The sequence below is a fragment of the Tiliqua scincoides genome, chromosome 5 (genome assembly GCF_035046505.1).
Source record: "Tiliqua scincoides isolate rTilSci1 chromosome 5, rTilSci1.hap2, whole genome shotgun sequence".
Taxonomy (NCBI): domain Eukaryota; kingdom Metazoa; phylum Chordata; class Lepidosauria; order Squamata; family Scincidae; genus Tiliqua; species Tiliqua scincoides.
Window position 1 is genome coordinate 113,995,997 of NC_089825.1, and position 21,555 is coordinate 114,017,551.

At 41.6% G+C, this 21,555-nt stretch overlaps 1 protein-coding gene across 1 annotated transcript; it reads left to right on the forward strand.

Moving 5' to 3' along the window:
* Nucleotides 1-8,638: 8,638 nt before the first annotated feature.
* LOC136653245 (vomeronasal type-2 receptor 26-like) lies at nt 8,639-21,256 on the forward strand. Its single transcript, XM_066630153.1, has 5 exons — nt 8,639-8,871; nt 15,116-15,407; nt 16,454-16,585; nt 19,090-19,216; nt 20,358-21,256. Exons 1-5 carry the CDS (start codon nt 8,639-8,641, stop codon nt 21,254-21,256), a joined length of 1,683 nt encoding a protein of 560 aa, XP_066486250.1.
* Nucleotides 21,257-21,555: the final 299 nt, after the last annotated feature.

Consider the following 21,555-nt stretch of genomic DNA (forward strand, 5'->3'; position numbering starts at 1 on the left):
TTGTGCTCCACTTCTGGTTTAGCTGAAGCAGAGCGCGATCGCCCCACCTTCGTTTGTGAAACTTCGGGGTGCCCTGCAGATAACTGCGCAGGGCTCCCCGCACCCCCAGGAGACTGCAGGAGGCTCCGGCAAGTACATTCAAGCCCCTGCAGCCCCCCTGAGCGGCATGATCCCAGGGATAGCACCACTGCCTCCTCCCTGCCTCCTGGCTGCCCCCGCCCCTTCAGGGGAAACAGGCCTGAGCCCACAGGCTGGGGCATCGCGATGCCCCAGTCTGAAAAGCCCAGATATAGGGGAATAGTAAAGCAGCGTAATGCATTAGAAACCCTTAAAACTAGATGTTTAATTTTTGAAGTGCATGTGTCCCCAGTTCATTGCGTTGAGATCTGACAAACATGTTTTCATTTCCATTCCGGCCCAAATGTTCTCTTGAACAGCGCAATACTCCAGGGACATAATTGAGAACCCTGTCATTACTTCCAGTTGCTAAGGTGCATCGTTCATCTTGCAAAGCTCCACATGGAGCTTCTGAGGCAGTGGACAAAATTCAGGTTGACAGATAGAGGTTGACAACTGTTATAAAATGTCCCTGTGACCGTCAGTTATGGGGTGAGGGACTCTGAACTGAATCCTTTTCCCCTCATCCAACTGATCCTTAGAGGTTGCAGGAATGTCTGATGTTGCATAAGAGACAAAGAGAAATGTTATAATCTGAATCAAGAAACGGAAGGGATGTTCCTGTCATTGTTGTTCTTTCTGCAACTGCCCGAGTGTGACAGCAGGCCATGTGCCAGAATCGATCCCTTCCAGCTGCCTCATGAGTATTCCAAAGCAGGAGACGTACTCATTGGAGCGATTGTGACTCAGTTTGGCTGTGTATTTGATGACGTCTCTTTCACGGAAGATCCAAACTCCAAGAGTGAGAATGAGTTTCTGTACGGAAATATGTTCCTTTCTTCCAGAATGGGTACGGGGCCAGGATAAGTCTAAGGACAGAGACACCCCCAGTGAGTGACACCAGCAATGACACGTTCAGAGAACCTTCTGCCAAGGAAATTTCACACATCTAGAGTTATCATAGTTCTATGAACACTTCCCTCTGCAGAATGTTCTTGCCGTTTTCCACATTTGGTTTCTCTTCTCCTTTTGACCAGTCTATATTCCACCTTGTCCTCTTTCTCACATCACATTTTTCTATCAATTTAACCTGCTTCCTTCCTGTTTTATCCCATTCTCTTTCTGTGACATTTCTTGCACTTCTACCTTGCTGTGTTCACTCTCCTATGGCCACAGAGCTTCTTCCCACAAGGGTTCCCACTGACTCTCATTCACTCTCAGTCATCATAGTGTATGGTAAGTATTTATAATATTTAAATGAAATGGATCAATTTGTAACAGCATTATGTCTCTTTCTTTTGTGCTCCTTCCTCCTCCTTTTCCTATGAACTCAGATAAAGACCTAGCTGGAATGCACTCTTTTCCTTTATTTTCATTATATTGAAAATGATAGTTTACCAATGAAACCACAGTGCTCAGTGATAAGTGGTTTCTGATATGAGAGGGGGATGAGGAGCTGACCAGTTTCCCACAGAGAGCTGCAGCTCACAATTCAGGATTTGCACAAACCTATTTGTGGTTCTCTTCAGCAACCAAAAAGGCAATTGACAAAATTAAAAAACCAAAAAACAAAAACCCACAATTATTTCATTTGACAATTGTGCATAATACAGATATTCATGCATTTCAAATGAGCAAGGAAGAAAACATTTTTGTTAAAAATTCCACTGAATTGAACTGGACACTTAATCTAAGTTGTCTTCTATATATTCTTTACCTGGTGAATTTGTCTAAAGAAAGGTTGGACATACAGGCTACGCATGAAGCATGCCAATGTGATCCAGAGTTTGGAAAAAGGGGCTGTTGCAATTATCTATCTATCTATCTATCTATCTATCTATCTATCTATCTATCTATCTATCTATCTATCTATCTATTTATTATTATTATTATTATTATTATTATTATTATTATTATTATTATTATTATTATTAATAAATGTATTTATTATAATTTATTATATTATTAATAAATAATTATGTTGTAATTATTTATTTATTATCCCCTGGGGGCTGGGGATATGAATAGGCCCTCAGCTTGGCTGTACTTGTTGTAAGAGGTGACTAAACAGCCACCGGGTAGATGGAACTCGTTAGCCTGGGAAGGCAGCTCATCTGAGAGACTGAAAACTCTGATCCCAAACCTCCACTGCCTTGTGGCTACATCCAGTTATGGAAAAGGCTTCAGGAGTCAACCTCGAGGCAAAATCCAGAGCTGGAGTCCCTGAGGCAGTTCATGGCTGAACATAGTCACATTCTCACGTTCTGGCAACTCTTGCGACACTGCTGGAACCAACCGTATTGGCTTCTGCCTTTCCATTGGACCACTTCGGCAACGTGGAGAGGGGGGATTTGCTGCATGGGTAACAGTCTATCCTCCATATCTACTTTACCCAGGCTTCGCGCACTGGAGAGGACGCTGTTCCAGAACACTATTCAGAGCGCGATACCATAGTCTTCCGAGACTGAAGAATGCCAGCAAGATGTAATTATTTCCTGTTCCATTTTGCTTTTTCTGTCTTCTATAAGGATATAGACACTTCAATCCACTAAACTCAATTTCATACTCTCAATCCAGTCATTCATGTAGGGTTCAATATCTCTCATGCACGTTATTTCATTTTTTCTAGTGGAAAGCCAAAGGCCTACCTGCAAGTCCTGTCCTTTGTATTTGCTATCAACGAAATCAATGCAAACCCCAAGATCTTACCCAATATCAGCTTGGGTTTCCAAATCTATGACAGTTATCTAAGCGAAAGGATGACTTATCAAAACACTCTGAAACTTCTTTCCACCCAAAAGAAAGTGGTCCCAAATTTTAAATGTGACAAACACAAGAATTTGATAGCTGTCATTGGAGGGCTTGACTCAGAAATATCTCGCTATCTGGCTATCGTCTTAGGCAACTTCAAGATTCCCCAGGTAGAATGAATGTGTGAACCATGAAGCACCTCCTTCTGAAATAATTTTTATCCTTTCAGCATGTTTCTTTATCTGCCTTTATTTTTGTCTATTAAAAAAAATGAGTGAACAAGACAGAGAGAGAGAGAGAGAGAGAGAGAGAGAGAGAGAGAGAGAGAGAGAGAGGTGTAGACAGCACTAAAAGGAAAGAAATTCTGGAAGAAGAAAAATGTTTTGCCTTTATCCTATTTCATAGACGTGGGGCAGGGGAGTTAATATGATTTCATTGAGTAAAACATATGAAAGTGAGAAAAACTTAAAGAAATGTTTGCATGATGTCTTCCGCCCCCAAAATGAATTTTTTGCATATCAGTCTGAATAAGTTGGTCCCAGCTAAAATTTATGCCCAAAATAGCAATGGAGTCTCCAAAAAGGAAGCATAACACTTTTGTGGAGTGGAATTGCGAGGTTGCTGTTTCCTAAATTCATGATAAAATGCATATTCTACTCTTTCCACTCAATATTCTAGAGATATCCCCCCCAATAGTGATGGGAGTAAAGTGTAGGGAGTAAAGGCAGATGCATGAGCTGCTCTGACTGAGTTGCTTCTGATGTAATGTTCTCGAGTAAAGTGACACGTTGGAGAGGCGGTTCAGCATTGAAACAAGCAATTCATGCATATGATGACACACAGATTAGAAGAGCATCATTGTCTCATGGATATCTGCTGTTTTGGCTAAAGGCAGTAGAAATGGGGATCTTAATGGCATCATTACAGTTTAGGATTAATTCTGGCTTTTTTCCACTTTTGGTTTAGGTTGCTTATTGTGTATTAGCTCCAGTGATGAATCCTAAAATCCAGCTCCCTTCCTTCTACCGCATGGTCCCCAATGAACAACATCAGTACAGAGGGATTGTACGTTTACTTCTGCATTTCCAATGGACGTGGGTTGGGCTCATAACAGCAGATGATGAGAATGGAGAACGGTTTGTGCAGACACTGATATCTCTGCTGTCCCAGAATGGTATCTGTGCAGCCCTCAATCAGAAAGTACCGGCTATATCTCATAGTGTGGATGCATTTGCTTCATTTGAAAGCAAGGCTATTTCAATACTGAGCTCCAAAGTCAACGTATATGTTGTGAATGCAAGTCATCTCACCACTATATGTTTGACATGGTTGATCTATCTGTATTCCTTATTTGAAGGTATTGTGAAGTTTTCTATTGGTAAAGTGTGGATATTGACTGCCCAGTGGAATTTTGCAGCAGAGACACTTCACAGGGCATATGATATACAGACCTTTGATGGTGCCTTGTCTTTTGCTATTCACTCCAATGAGGTGCCAGGGTTTACAGAGTTCCTCCAGAGTTTACAACCTAACTCTCCAAAAGGAGATGGCTTTCTCAGGATCTTCTGGGAACATGCATTCAACTGCTCATTTTTGGATCAAGGTGGAGAGAATAGCAATACATGCAGTGGGCAAGAGAAGCTGGAGAGTCTTCCTGGGACTCTTTTTGAAATGAGAATGTTGGGCCAACCCTACAGCATCTACAACGCAGTCTATGCCATTGCATATGCTTTGCAAAGGTTGTTCACATCCAGGTCCTATGTCAACTCAATGTTTGAAGGAAGAAAATGGGATCATCTGAATGTACAGCCTTGGCAGGTAATATTTCACATGAAGACCTATGCTCTCCTCACGGCTAATCTGCTGTCTGTTACAATGTCATGAAGGGAGTACTCCAGCACGCTCAGAACTACACATGGTGTTCCCCTCTTTTTCAGCAGACCCTGAATTGCACACAGAATTTTTTTTCCTATCATCTTCCATGTCTTTCATGTACACGTACCTTTTCTTCCCAGAAATAGTACTTAGAATTTCAGGTTCAGTTCCACATTGGAAGAGGCTACTTGTACGATTTAATAATCTAAATTTAAGACCATGTATCATAGCAGCTGAGCCTCTTTAGCTAATCTCATGACTTACATTGCACATGACAATTGCAATTGTCTTTCAGGTAGCACACTCCACAACCAAAGTTGTAGATCACCAAAGTTCCACTTGTGTGCATTAAACAGAATGCAGCTGATCACCTTTGCAAGTGAGACAAAATTGGTTTATTACAATGTTTCCCTCAACTAGTGGTACGGGTACCACCAGTCGTACTTGAGGTGGTGCCTGGTCGTACTTGCCGGACCCCCAGATCCCTGCCACCCAGCAGCGAGACTAGGAACATGATGCAACAAACAGTGGTAGGAGGCTTGGCTTAGTGGGCAGAGCTCTAAAGCATGATTTTCTGTGCTTGAAAAGACCTCCTGTCTACCCTGAGCCTCTTACTGCTGTTTGTCACATCACATCTGGCCTCCCAACCCAGAAGTAACTGGCAATGATGTCTTCCGGAGGTACTATGAATAAGTGGACCATGTGAAGTAGTAGACCAGAGGACAAACACTGAGAAACACTGGTTTATTTTGCTGTTTGCTGTGCTTGGTTGTATGTTTCGGAAGGAGGTATAAGACCTGATATAACAAAGCTTACTTTAAACAAGATTTTATAATGAGATGTTCTGATGTCTAATTATGTGAGAGGCCTCCATAAATGCTGGATATGATGAATTCCACAAATGACATTGTGGCTCACTACATGAAGGAAAATAAATGAAAAAAGGATCAAACACACACTCAAACCTGCAATATTTTGCAAAGTCTTATTTCAATTTATATCAATTTATATCTGTGTTTGCTTATTTCAATTTAGCTTCACCCTTTCCTGAGGAGCACCTCATTTAACAACAGTGCTGGGGACACTATCTTTGTTAATGGCAATGGAGAACTAGCCTCTGGATATGATATAATTAACTGGGTGACTTTCCCAAACCAAAGCTTCTTGCAAGTGAAAGTAGGATGGATGGATCCACAGGCCTTACATGGCAAAGAGTTCACAATTAATGAAGAGGTCATCAGATGGCACAGCATGTTTAATCAGGTGAAACATGACAATATGTATGAGAAACAATGTTCAATTTAAAAAAAAATGCTTACAGTGGTTCCCAAACTGTGGGTTTGTGACCCACCAGTGAGTCCCAATTTTTTATTATTATTATTTTTTTGGGGGGGAGGGGTCAAGAAACTGACAAATAGACTAGGCTATGATTAGACTATACAATTAGATTAGGCAATGTGTATCAAAGTTAAACAATCTGCTACTTGGGAGAGAGAACTATGGCCAAATAACCACCTTTATAGCCACTGAGGCTTGAGTGGTTGGTAAAGCTTTAGGTGATTCCCGATGCTAAAAAGTTTGGAAACCACTGCAAATACACTGGTTATCCCTCCACCTTGCTGAGAGAACGATTGATAATGCCAAATTGGAGATTTCCTGGCTTTGCAATGTGAACATCAAAGGCTCCAATTTTACATGAGAGCAGTGGAAAAGATCCACATAGGACACACTTCTAGTCCTTCTCCCCACTTTGCTACTCATGAGTTCATTGAAGAAAATATTTACACTGTCCTCTTTTGCCAGGACATTTCCTCTTTTTTATCCTCATGTCCTGGAAAAGAACTTAAATGTCCTCCTTTTCCCCGTGAGCGGGCCCCTGCAGGCAGCACATAGCCTACTTGTAATTAAGAAATTATATGCAATAAATTATATGTAATAAAGTTTTACATTTAATAATAAGTAATATAGCGTTTAACCATATGAAATCAATATATCAGCATTTTTAGTTTGTCATGTCCTATAGTTTTCTTGGCTGTCCTACATTTTGGGATGCCTTGTCCTCTTTTACTGTTATAACACCTGGTCACCTTGCTCTATGACTGTGAACATTGTTGGTCCTTTCTGAAGCCACTCCTTTGAAACCCGGTTCTCTGTTTTAGAACTCAGGTTCTTTTGTCCTGTGGATTATGTCCCAAACTAGCCATGTTATGATCCTTCCATTAAGTCATAACCATAGCCTTACTGCCTTCTCTATAAGTAGGAAATGTTGTGTTCTGTTTTTCCTCCATAGTGGTCTTTGCTGTTAAGATATCGGAGTCATTCATTTTCTCCTCTCTTTGGAACAGGTGCTGCCCCTTGCTGTGTGTAATGACAACTGTCATCCAGGTTCCGTCAGAAAAACCAAGGCGGGTCAGCCATTTTGTTGCTATGACTGTGTTCGATGTCCAGACGGGAAGATTTCGGACCAGAAAGGCAGGATATGTAACTCCTTGTGAGGCATTCTAAAAGTGGGGAAAATGGTTAATGGTGCTGGGCAGTAAGGAGACTTCTTCTTCTGGCCAACCAGCATTGACAGTGGTTTCCAAACCATCTGCTACCTGGAGGGAGAACAATGGTCAAATCACCTTTATAGCCACTGTGCCACTGACACTTGAGTGGTTGGCAAATCTTTGGGTCTCGATGCAAAAAAAATTGGGAGTGAACTACTGATAGATAGACTGATGAACCAACAATGCTTCCATTCCATTGTGTTTAATTCTTTTCATAGACTTGTATTTCCACTTCACAATGACTAAGATGTAAATATTTTAAAAGTAACATTTCAAACACGTGTGGTTTCTGGAACAAACAGCCAAGTCTGGAGATGGGCAACCCAATTCCAAGCTGCCCATTCCGCAAGGACTGCTGTGGCACTGAAACAACTGCCCTGGCATCCTGTGCATAACAGGGCAGCCACCAGTGGCTCCTTGGGAGAAGGGAAGTAGCCCTGCAATGGGGCTACTTGATTCTGTGGAAAACCATGGGCTGCCGTAGTATCAAGAACCTCCATGTTGGTCCACACAGCCTGACGCAGAGCTAAGGATCTGGTGGAGCTGAACTCCACCAGTCCTGACTCCCTCCCGCTCCCTCCCCCAGCTTGCCTACTCCCTGCCCTCTCCCATCCCTCCCCCTGCCTCCCTCCACCCCAAAACACCTCCTCCCCACCTCGCCACATGCCCCCACTTACCCTTCTGCTACCCAGTGGTTCAGGTGACCACTGAATGGTGGAGAATCAGCAGCCCAACCATGCTAGCCAGGCACAGGATGGGCTCAGGATGATATATGCAAGGATGCTAAGTGACAGGGATATCGTCTGCTTTATTTTTCAGACATAGATGACTGCTTCCAATGCTCAGAAGATCAATTTCCAAACAACAACCGAGATCAATGCCTTCCCAAGCTAGTCAACTTCCTTTCATTCCCAGAAACTTTGGGAATGACTTTAGTTTCCTTAGCTCTCTTTTTTTCTCTGCTCACGGCTTTGGTACTGGGTATTTTCATCAAGAATCACAATACTCCCATTGTGAAAGCCAACAATCGGGACCTCACCTACTCTCTCCTCATCTCCCTGCTGCTTTGCTTCCTCTGCTCCTTATTATTCATTGGCCAGCCTCAGACAGTGACGTGTTATTTACGCCAAACTTCTTTTGGTGTCATCTTCTCATTGGCTGTTTCCTGTGTCTTGGCAAAAACCATCACTGTGGTTCTGGCTTTCATGGCCACAAAGCCAGGATCCAGGATGAGGAAGTGGGTGGGAAAGAGACTGGCCAACTCCATTGTTGTCTCCTGCTGTGTGGCTCAAGCCAGCATTTGTGCTATATGGCTAGGAACTGCTCCTCCATTCCCAGACTTGGACATGCACTCTGTGACTGAAGAGATCATAGTGGAGTGCAACGAAGGGTCACTCACCATGTTTTACTGTGTTCTGGGCTACCTGGGATTTCTGGCTACTATCAGCTTTACTGTGGCTTTCCAAGCCAGGAAGTTGCCAGACAGTTTCAATGAGGCCAAGTTCATCACTTTCAGCATGTTGGTCTTTTGCACTGTTTGGTTGTCCTTTGTTCCATCATACCTGAGCACCAAGGGCAAGTATGTTGTGGCTGTGGAAATCTTCTCCATCTTGGCATCTAGTGCTGGATTACTTGTCTTTATCTTTTCTCCAAAATGCTACATAATTATCTTAAAGCCTGAACTGAACAGCAGGGAGCAAGTAATTAGGAGAAGGTAGCATGAAAGGCTCAACATTGCAAGGCATCAACATTGTTGTCCTTTTGCCCCACCCTTCTCATAGTTCAGGTTAGCTGAGGGGAGTCAGGTCCTTTGAATTACTGGGGCAATAAAAGTGGGGCCTGGGCTGTAGTAATGGCCACTCCATTACTTACCTCTCATTTTACAGCTTCCCTCTCATTTTGTCAGAGAAGCCTGTTCTCTCTCCCATCCAGCCTGAGATCAGTCAGTCTGAGATCAGCTGGTCGTCTTTTGGGCCAAATAGGAATTTTTGGCTACCCTAATTGGCTTTAGCTGTGGAGATTTTTCTGTTTGTCTTTTTGGTTTGGTTGTAGTTTAACCAGGTGGTCACAATTGGTGGTACATACTGCCTTGAACTCACTTTTTGTTTAATAAATGTGATCAAATTTAAAATCTAGTTTGTGACTCCTTTGCTTATTTGAGTGGGGATACTCAGGCGAAAGAAACCATTGATGGAAATATTTCGGATTCGTTCTCTGAGTCAATGCTAAACAGGCACAAACTCCTTTAAATTGTATAGAAAGTTTATTTACAAGCTATTTACAGATTAGGAATAGATTTGAGATTTCAGGATGGATACAGGTTGGTTACAGAAATGCTACCCCAAGGTGGATCCTTTGTTTCTCAGAGAACCACACCCAAAACTTCTCTATTATACCTTGCAACAAACAAAGTACCCATGTGACATTGCCATGTGGTTCTGTATGTCATTTCCCTTTCCTTATTTGGCATACTATGACAATTTAGTACAAGGTGCCAGCCCTAACTGGAAGTCTTTACCCATCTAAGGTAAAGCTTATGTCTCACAACTTTGGTTATATAAGACCCTGGAATTTTCCTTTTGGGAAAGCTATGACACACATGTTTTCCTCTGTAGGTCAACCTGACATGACTTTTTCTATCCTGTTTTTAACAGAAACACTAGTCACTGCTTTGGCTCTAATTTCGGTTGTTTTTCCTATTTGAGAGAAGTTAGGTTAACCCTTTAAAATCTCCATCACCATAAGAACATAAGAATAGCTCTGCTGGATCAGGCCAAGGGCCCATCTAGTCCAGCTTCCTGTACCTCTCAGTGGAGCTCACAAGACAACCTTCATCCTGGTGCCCTCCCCTGCATCTGACAATCAGAGACAGCCTGCCTCTAAAACCAAGAGCTTGCACATACGTACTATGACTTGTAACCCGTAATGAACTTCTCCTCCAGAAATTTGTCCAAACCAACAACTTTTTTTGTAGGTGTCATGTGTATACGTGTTTTCTCTCCTTTAAAGATAATATTTCTAGTAGACTCTAAAGGCCCAATTTGTAAATACCTGTGTGGTGTGGTTTCTGTTCCCATGGAAATAGATAACAGGTCAATGTGGATGGGCATATGAATTCCATCTCTTCTCCAAGTAATCTGCCATGACTGAAGGAACTCACAACCAAATTATGTGAAGCAGCTTACACAGGCAAGCACACTCATGTAAAGAATAGAAAGTGCTGGTCGTCAACAAAGGGAAGGCTAGGAAGAGCTAATAGTATTAGAGCTAGTATTAGGTTACAATCCTGTCCACACTTATCTTGGAGTAAGCCCCATTGGCTATATTGGTACTTACTTCTGAGTACACATGCTTAGGTTGGGCTCTCCCACTTCTCTCTCAAGAGCCTCTGCACCATACCAGCCAGCAGGGTGTCATGAAGAACAGCCTAAGAAGGATTGGGCCAGCATGGAGAGGCATTTACAACAGTGGAACAGTGTTTTGCTGTTTTTTCTGCAAAAGGCCGCAGTGTACATGTACCAGGATCAATCCCTTCCAGATGCCTTATGAATATTCCAAGGCAGGAGACGTCATCATTGGAGCAATTGTGACTCAGTTTGGCTGCGTATTTGATGGCATATCTTTCACGGAAGATCCAAACTCAAACATCAAAATGGAACTTCTGTATGAGAATAATTTCTTTTTCTCAATCGTGTGCAGGAGGCCAAATTTGGGAAATAATTTTGATGCTACAACATTGTGACACAATCACTACAGAAAAAGGGTCTAAAACATCTTTACACGTATTTATTATAGCATTTTCCATGTGTAACTTTCTTCCATGTGTAACTTTCCCCATCATCTTATCTTGCCTATAAACCACCCTAAGGGCACAATCCTAGCCAAGTCTACTCAGAAGTAAGTCCTATTTTGTTCAGTGGGCCTTACTCTCAGGAAAATGTGGTTAGGATTGCAGCCTAAGTGGGTTATAAGTGGTAAATGTAGTCATATACCTAATGTTTTTCTTGTGTTTTTTTCTTTGTACTTCCTTGTCTTGATTTGTATTGTAGGCAATTGATATTTTTACCATTGAACCATTCACTAATGAGGCTATACTATATCTCCAAAACTAGATGAGATAGGGCAAAACGGATGCCATTTTTGGAATCGGCACCCCAAATTCATATCAAACCACCAGTTTGCATATCAGTTTAGGAAAAACGTTTCTGACCCTCAAATTTGTAGGCCTGTGTAATCAGCTAATGATGGATTGACTTCCTATGTGAGTGGGACAGACTAGTTGATGAGAACTGAAGATTGAGGGGAAGACACCAAGGCAGCAAAAGAAGTCCAGATGCCATCCCTGTTGTCAATGCAACATCAATAAGACTGTCACTACATTGCTTGTTTCAAGCTATGAGAAGGTGGTACAAAATGCTGAACATTTCTGTGGCAAAATGCCACAACTTTATGCTGTCTTGTTGTCAGTCACATTCGTAATAAATACATCTCAACATTTGCAACCCTCTATGAATTTTACAAAGCTCACATTTCAGTCTGTTCCTCTGTTAGGAAACTGTAGATGCATGAGAAAAAGGAATGTGTTTGCATGTGTGTGTCTACATTTTGCTAAATGGGGATAACTGACCAAGTATGATCAAGTCCACAAACATGAATTCCAGAAATATTTTTTTTCACATTTTTATATTGCTCTTCCTCCAAGGTGGAGCTCAGGGTGGTATACATAGTTTCTTCTCTTCTTTTGACTTCACAACAACCCTGTGAAGTAGGTGAGGCAAAGAGATAGTGACTGGCCCAGGGTCATCCAGGAAGCGGCATGGCTGAGTGGGAATTTGAACATGACTCTACCAGGTCTAAGTCCAACTTCTGGACCATCAGGTGCACCACCCTGGCTGTTATAACTTAAGGAACCACGAGCGAACCACAGGCAAAATGTCTAAGGCCAAGTTCTGGTTCTAATGTGAAATTATATGTGAAAAATTCATGCAGCTTCATGCACTTGCCCTTTTCATATCCTTATGCAGGATGTGTGACATGTTTGCTTACATGTGAACCTAGTGCAGTGTGCCTGCCAGGGCAGCCTGACCTAGGTCAGTATCATTTTTTAGAATTAGACAGACAGCAACAAGCCTATAGAAAGGACATTCTTTTAATTTGTCAGAGCAATCACCCACTCTTGACTGACTGGGATAAACTTTGCCTGGCTTTTGTTTCTTGGAAAACTCCATGCGCAGCTGCACTTTGCTTGCACGACACATTCAATCCTGTTGACAAAAGCCTAGGGACTTCCTAACTTGGAGTAAACCAAGTTGTTAGTCACAGAAAATGAAGATCTCCAACTTTAGCTTCCCTCACCAATTCTGTGGCCTAGTTTAATCAAGAAGACCTTGCTAAGAACTCAGATATTTCCCACAACAACCTGCCACACTGTTGGAGCACAAAACAACAGACCAGGGATGTCAAATTCACTTCATACAGAGGATTGGAGTTAATATTCACGGTGCCTGCTGAGAGCAGAAGTGACATCATTGAGCAGGACGTGATGTCATTAAACAGATGATGGCCAGAAATGCGCACTTTGTTCTCACACAGAAACTTATTAGCTGCAAATGACAGAAGATAAAATATGCAAATCTTGTTCATATTTTCAAGATATGAACCCCATTATCATACTGGGAGAGCCCAATTCTAATGGGGACCAGATAAATTGCTTCTGGGGGCCTCTTTTGGCCCGTGGGCCTTATGTTTGACACCTCAGCAATAGAAGAACCTGTTTAGGGCCCAGGATGACCAATAAAGAGCCAGCGCGTTACAAAAGAAAGTTCCTGGATTTAAAAAAAATGGGAGGAAAAAGTGAAAAAGCTGGGAAGCCTTCATTCTTTATTCCTCATTTTGCTGCCTTGCTTATTGCTTTTGTTGTCTGTTGTCCCAGCTGTGCTATGTAAGTATCCAAAAACCACGGTGCCAAGTTGGTATCCAGGATGGGTAACTGACAACTCCCTTCTCTTTCCAACCTCCTTCCCTGCTCTGTTTTTTCCTGAGCTCAAATGAAAAAAAACCTACTGCAACACCTGCACCCTTTTCTCCTGGGAAGCGGCTCCAGCTCTCTTACCCTGCTTACATCCATACAAACAACTTCAGTCTAGTGTTTGGTTTCGCTTTCTGGGGCCTTTTCCATCATTTAATTCTGTTTTTGATCAAGAGTCTTGGCAATTTAGCCCTACAATTCCCGCACCACTTCACACACAAATCAGCAGGGTTAAAGTGTTAACCCTGGTCCTTGGCCAAGCCTTTCCATCAATCCATAAAGCCCCACACCTTTCCTTCTTTCATCTGCAGTCTAATTGTCAACACTACTCTAGTCTTCAGCCTTAATGCCACTTATGTCCCAAATATACAAACTCCTTCACTTTCTCTGTCCCATCATCTTTCTGTACTTCTCCCATTTTTCTCTCTGAGCGATCCAGCACATGCTTGCCCCCTGACCCCATATGCTTTGGTGAAATCAGACAAACATGTTTTTGTTTTTTTTCTGCTCCAAGTAGCGTCTTGAACAGCACAATACAACAGGGAAATAACTCAGAAGCCTGTAATCACTTCCAATTGCTGGGATTCAGCCTCCACCTTGCCAAACCCAACATGGATTTCTCTGAGGCAAGAGACTCCATCAACAACACCACTTGAAAGCTGACATAAGATATTCCTGTGACATTCAGATATGGGGGATTCTGAACAGGCAGATGTACACTGGTCTGAATCTATTCCTTTTTTCCTTCATTCAAATAATCCATAGAGACTGAAGGAATGACTGATGTCAGATGAGAGGGAGCAACTGAATGTTCTGAGTCATGTTTAGCCCTGAGATGTCAGGGATGCTTTTACTGCTGCTGCTCTTTCCGTGGCTGCCTCAGACAGAAGGCCAGCTACGCACTGTTATTTGTGCCACAAGTGATCCCTTCCAAATGCCCTACGAATATTATACGACAGGAGACTTCCTCATTGGAGCAATTGTTTCTCAGTTTGGCTTTTTATTTGATGAAATCTCATTCAGTAACAATCCTAACACAATGATGATAAATGAACTCCTGTAAGGAAAATGTTTTCTTTCCTCTCTAAAATTCACTAGCCCAGGATAGGATCAGGACCAGGTGACACCATAGATGTATGTTACAAGCAATGACATCTTCAGAAAATGTTCTGCAAATGCCTTTACAAACTTTTTGAACTTGTAAGGAGCAGTTCCCACTACCAAATATTCTTATATATACATTTTCTTTGCAAGCCCTTTGAAAATAGATTTATCTTAGTTTCTGTTTGTAAGTGTTCAGTTTGTATTTGTATGGTGTTGTTAAATATGTATTTTTTTTCTTTCACAAACATGAAAAATAAAAATAAAAATCATTGAATAAGGTAAGGAGCTCCCAATATCTATTGCAATATGGGCATAAGAAACTATATTATTTCTGTTTTTGACTCATTGGTTTCAAGTAGGGAGATAAAATATTTTCTCAATAGCACACCTATGAAATCCACTGGAGTGACCTGCACTTAGTTTAGGCTGACGTATAACCATGCTTGTCTAAACTTAACCGTGGGGGGGGGCATAGCTTAGACATGAAACAGGCACATATGATTAAGAACATGGACAAGTCTGACTACATGTCTTGTTTATTTTACATCTTTTCTGTTTTTCATGGCTGTGAAGATATGCAGATTTCACTGCAATGAACACAATGTCATACTCTCAAAATGCCATGCTGTCAAGCAGTTCTCTCATGTACAGATCAATATTTGTCTCACACATGATTTAATTCTATCTACAGTGGAAAGCCAAAGGGCTATCAGCATGTCTTGTCCTTGGTATTTGCCGTCAAAGAGATCAATGACGATCCTGAGATCTTACCCAATGTCAGCCTGAGTTTTCAAATCTACGACAGTTATATAAATGAAAGAATGACTTATCAAAACACCCTGAAACTTCTTTCCAACAGGAAAAGGATAATCCCCAACTTCAAATGTGACAAGCAAAAGAATTTGATCGCAGTCATTGGAGGACTTGATTCTGAAATCTCCCGTCATATGGCTACTGTCTTAGACATTTACAAGATTCCTCAGGTAGAATGAGTGTGTGGGCTATTAAATTTTTCAAGAGAAACAAAGATGGTTGTTTTAGTATATTCTCTGAATTTTCTTTCTCATTTGCTTTAACAATGTGTGCAATAATCAGAGATGTGCAAAGAACACTTAAAAAAATTATGCAGGAACAGTAGCAGCGTTTTTCAATTTCCTCTCAATTCATGTATATGACACAGGAGCTTGGTGTGATTATGGTCACAATCCTAACCAACACTGACATAAGGGCAATACAGCTCCAAGGTAAGGGAACAAACATTGCCCTACCTTGAGGAGGCCTCCATGACTACCCCCCCAACTGCAGAATGATTCCGCTTATGTGTCACTGAATAGAAGAGTTCAAACAGAACTTTGTATCTAAATCGGGCACCAAACATGTGAGGTGTGGAGCTTAGGTTCCTGCCTTTCCAGATCAAGTGTGTAAGTATTAAGGTCTGTTCCTTGCATACCCTATTGATGGTGTTCACATTATTCTTTCCATTGTGGTTGGTAATAAAGGCAAATATGGAAAGCAGTACATTTGGGTTACCCTTGAAGAGATATGGCCCAAAACAAAGATATAATTGCCCCAAAGATAATGTAATAAGAAATGCGTTCTTATGCAATATAAAATGCATGGGCAGAGTAGAGAGAAATATTTCATGGATGTCTTCCATCCAGTTTAAAGTTAGCAGAAATAATTCTATGCCAGCAAGTGGAAGAAAGTGTTTTCTGAGGAGCACTGTAACTAACTAACTAACTAACTAACTAACTAACTAACTAACTAACTAACTAACTAACTAACTAACTAAAATAAATAAATAAATAAATAAATAAATAAATAAATAAATAAATCTGCAGCATTAAACAGATGAATGAGAGATTTCATGCTGGGATAGCGAATGTGGAAAAAACCAATGCATTATTTTCAGTGCCATTTTATAAGTGGGGATGTTACACAGAACAAGAAGTTTATGAGAAGGAGAAGCCATTCTGGTTCAGCATTCATTCTGCATCTTGTTGTGATTTTTTTTTCCTGTTTTGCCTAGATTGCTTATTGTGTAATAGCTCCAGTCATTAACGTTAAGATGCAGTTTCCTTCCTTCTACCGGATGGTCCCCAACGAAGAACATCAGTACAGAGGGATTGTGCATCTACTTGTGTATTTCCAGTGGACGTGGGTGGGGATCATTACAGGAGATGATGAGAATGGAGAAAAATTCCTGCAGACACTTCTTTCAATGCTTGCCCAGAATGGCATCTGTTCAGCCCTCAATGAAAAAACACCAGCTATATCTCGAGCTATTGATACTTATAGTTCATTTGAACTCCTCCGAGTGAAGGCTGTTTCAATAATGAGCTCCAAAGTCCAAGTATATGTTGTAAATGCAAGTCACCTGACTACATTTTTTTTGACATGGTTGTTCTACCTGTATTCTTTATTGGAAGGCATTACAAAATTCTCAGTTGGTAAAGTGTGGATAATGACTGCCCAATGGTATTTTGCAGCAGAGACAATGCACAGGGCTTATGATATACAGACCTTTGATGGTGCCTTGTCTTTTGCCATTCACTCCAATGAGGTTCTGGGCTTTACACAATTCCTCCAGAGTTTACGACCTGATTCTCCGGAAGGGGATGGTTTCCTCAGGATCTTCTGGGAACAGGCATTCAACTGCTCATTTTCTGATTCTTCTGAAGGCAGAGAGAATACTGGTACATGCACAGGGTCAGAGAACTTGGACCAGCTCCCTTCAACTCTCTTTGAGATGAACATGATGGGCCAGAGCTATAGCATCTACAATGCAATCTATGTCATAGCACATGCCTTACATAAGATGCACACATCCAAGAAAAAGCTCAGTGGAATAGTTAGCAAAAGCAAAAGGCATCACATGAATGTGCTACCTTGGCAGGTATTATTTCATATCAAGATCAATTGTATTCACATGGTGAGCCTATTATATGTTAGCATTTGATGAAAGAAGTACACATGGAAATCCCACAAGCATTTCTCATCCTGTATACTCAGTATACCCTGTAGTTCATGCAAGATTCTTCTGTCCACATAATCCTCCACGTCTTTCATGACAGATCAAAAGCTTCTCCTTTGCACTTGTGTTGAATGTCCCTAATTTAACCTTACTTTTTGCCTATTTTTTAATCCTTCTCTCCAAGGCAGTGAAAGACCTGGCCCCCATGGTGCCCCAGGGCACAGGTCTATGACTATGACCCCCTGCATCATGCTTACTTAGGTAAATGGAGCCTCATGAGTCATGCTAATGTGCTAGAAAAGCCTTCTAAGGCTTCTGGTGCAATCTTAAAAATTACTTCCAGTTTCCCAACAAAACCGAAAGTACTGTTTAAGATCACGCCAGAAGCCTCAGAAGGCTTTAAACAATATTTACTATTGTAAGGCCCAGATAGGATTGGGCCCTTGAATTCTCAATACCACCTCTCTTTAACACTCTGTAAAATGTCTGCACTTGTTCCAATCCAGCTTCATCACTTCCTCAAGAGCATCATTTTTAACAACAGTGCTGGGGACACAGTGTTTTTTAACGAGAAAGGTGAATTAGCGGCTGGATTTGATATTATCAACTGGGTGACTTTTCCCAACCAAAGCTTCTTAAAAGTGAAAATAGGATGGATGGATCCACACTTTCTACCAGGGAAAGAGTTCACTATTAAGGAGAATATCATCACATGGCACAGCACATTTAACCAGGTGGTATTCAACGATAAGTACAACATACCAAGCTACATTTGAAAAGTGCTTCAATATTGACCCATATTAACCCTGTCACCCTGCTGGGATAATTCACTAGGAAATATTCACAATATTCACTAGGAAATAGTCACAGTTAAATTTCCTGACTCCAGCATATGAATTCTAAAGGCTGAAAAATAGTTGGCAAAGGTTGACGGGAACATTCATCATTGTAGACTGTGCAAGTATGAGGGGAAAAAAAACCAAGTAGTTTGTACATGAATACTCAAATGTACCCTGAAATCAAGTGTCTTACACTTCTTCCCTCATTTTGAAGTACATGGGCAGCCCAATCTGTTCCCTTGTCAGCCCATAGCACACAGAGCACACACTCCATACTGTGGTAGTAGGGCAAGCAGCTGGCCCAGATGTCTGTACTTAAGTTGAAATGTACTTAATCCATTTTTGCCCAGCCCACAGGTGTACACATTTGACCCCTATTGTGTATATGCAACATTGGGCAGAAATGGCTTAATTTGAAACATTCAGTTCCTGCCAGTCCATTGCTATGGTGCCTATGTGAAAGCACTACTGAAAGACAACTATTTTTTGCATGAAAACATCAGTGAAGCCATCCATACATTTGACATCTGTATTCAGGGAACCAGCATACAACAGCAAGGTCCAGCTTTATTTACCAGCCACCATCTTCCACAAGTTCTCCATCTGATCTTTGAAGAAAAAGTGGAAACCATCTTATCAACACATGGATCTTAGAATGGATCCACCATTCCTCACTTTGTTACCCATGACTAACCTGGCTGATTGCCCAGAACTGAGCATCTAAAACACAACCTTTGCATAAGTTCTAAACGTAGCCTTACAATCTTGCTCATAAGAAGGAAATTTGGCTCCATAGACTTTTTTTTCTGCCAATATGTGACAGTAATCTATTTCCTCCTCTGTTACGAACAGGTACTACCCCTTGCTGTTTGTAATGACAACTGCCATCCAGGCTACAGCAGAAAAACCAAGGAAGGAGAGCCATTTTGTTGTTATGAATGTGTTCCATGTGCAGATGGGAAGATTTCAGACCGGGAAGGTAGGAGACAAAAAAAACCATCTTTGAAAATTCTAATAGTGGTTCAGTGTTGAATGCTGGCAAGCCACAAATATATCCGCCCTCAAGTCTGACTAATCTGAGTGGTAGGAGTGCCCCCTGGAGCATTTCCAATGCTTTTGTCCACCATTATGCTTGCCTTTTCCACTCCATCCTTTATCTTTCTAATCATCAGAGAGAAAGGAGTTGACCCTGATACATTGTGAGGTAAGAGGATGGCAACATTTGGCAGTCAGAAAACAGATACAGAGAGGTCTTGCCTATGCTGACCAGCTATGATATCAAATAATAAATCCATCATACCATGAAGTTCCTCATCCATCATCAGAATTAGCTGTTTCATGGAAGCTAGAGAACAGAAAACATCTTCAGTTGAGTGTTGGAAGAGTTAGGACAGACAAAAGAAAATATTTCTTTGCTCAGCATGTAATTAGCCTGTGGAACTCCTTGCCATAGGATGTGATGATGGCATCTGGTCTAGATGCCTTTAGAAGGGGATTGGGCAGATTTCTGGAGGAGAAGTCCATCACGAGTTACAAGCCATGATGGGTATGTGCAACCTCCTTATTTTGAAAGTAGGCTACCTATGAAGGCCAGGTGCAAGGGAGTGTGCAGGTGCAACCAGAATGCAGGTTGACTTGTGTGCATCTGGTGGGCCTCTGTGAGATACAGGAAGCTAGACTAGATGGGCCTTTAGCCTGATCCAGTGGGGCTCCTCATATGTTATTATGATATATTATCCTGACCCAGAAGCATTTAATACATTACATGGGTAGCAAAGGGACACTACTTCGAATGTTTATTTTCCCCATTTTCCCCATTATGTAGAGCTGGGCAATTGATGTATTGACCCATAGAATCTGAGGAGGTTTCATACTTAGAGTGGGCTATGGAGGCTTCTCTGTTTCTGTGTGTATGAATTGGTAATTGTCTTCACAAGCACACTAAAAAGACTTACTCATGAGACCTCCACTCTACAAAGATGTAGATTTATGCATTTGGAGTAGATTCATGTATCAAAGCCATGTGTCAAAGTTTCATACAGAAACCCAGATATTGATATGCCTAAGAAGGTAAATGAAACGATTACTGTGGGATTGAGATATTGCATTTTATTTTTCAGATATGGATGACTGCCTCAAATGCCAGAAAGATCAATTCCCAAACAAGAACAAAAATCAATGCCACCCCAAGCTCATCAGTTTCCTCTCTTTCTCAGAAACTCTGGGGATTCTTTTGCTTTCCTTGGCTCTCTTCTTTTCTCTGCTCACAGCTTTGGTTCTAGGAATTTTTATCAAGAACAGGAATACTCCCATTGTCAAAGCCAACAATCGGGACCTCACCTACTCTCTCCTCATCTCCCTTTTCCTCTGCTTCCTCTGTTCCTTACTATTCATTGGTCGGCCTCAAGCAGCGACATGTTACTTGCGACAAACTACTTTTGGTGTCATCTTTGCTGTGGCTGTTTCCTGTGTCTTGGCCAAAACCATCACTGTGGTTCTGGCTTTCATGGCCACCAAGCCAGGATCTGGAATGAGGAAATGGGTGGGGAAAAGGCTGGCCAACTCTGTTCTTCTTAGTTGCTCCTTGATTCAAGCCAGTATTTGTGCTATATGGCTAGCTACAGCTCCTCCCTACCCAGATTTGGACCTGCACTCTCTGGCTGAAGAAATCACAGTGGAATGCAATGAAGGGTCACTCACTATGTTTTATTGTGTTCTGAGCTACCTGGGATTCCTGGCTGTTGTCAGCTTCATTTTGGCTTTCCTAGCCAGGAAGCTTCCAGACAGTTTCAATGAAGCCAAGTTCATCACTTTCAGCATGTTAATCTTTTGCAGTGTTTGGTTGTCCTTTGTTCCAGCTTACCTGAGCACCAAGGGGAAATCTGTTGTGGCTGTGGAGATCTTCTCCATTTTGACCTCTAGTGCTGGGTTATTGATTTTTATCTTTTTCCCCAAATGCTATGTAATTATTTTGAGACCAGATCTGAACAGCAAGGACCAACTAATCAGAAGAGGGTAGCAATAACATAATGGTTTTCTCTGTGTAAAAGCTCCAGTAAAAACAATGAGATTTATGGTCGAATCCTAACTAAAATCTGTGCTGTCACAAAAATGCAGTAAATCATTTTGCGACATCATGCTGGAGCCTTCCAGTGCATAATAATAAGCCCTTCAGTAGTCCATGAAGTCCTATCATTTGCTTCTGTGGAAGGGATAGTCTTTCGCACTGTCTAGTCTCCCCTAGCCAATGTCCCAAGTCACTGAGAAAGAGAGTAATTGATTAAAGCAGGGCTTTCTCTTGTTCTCATAGTTCTTGGT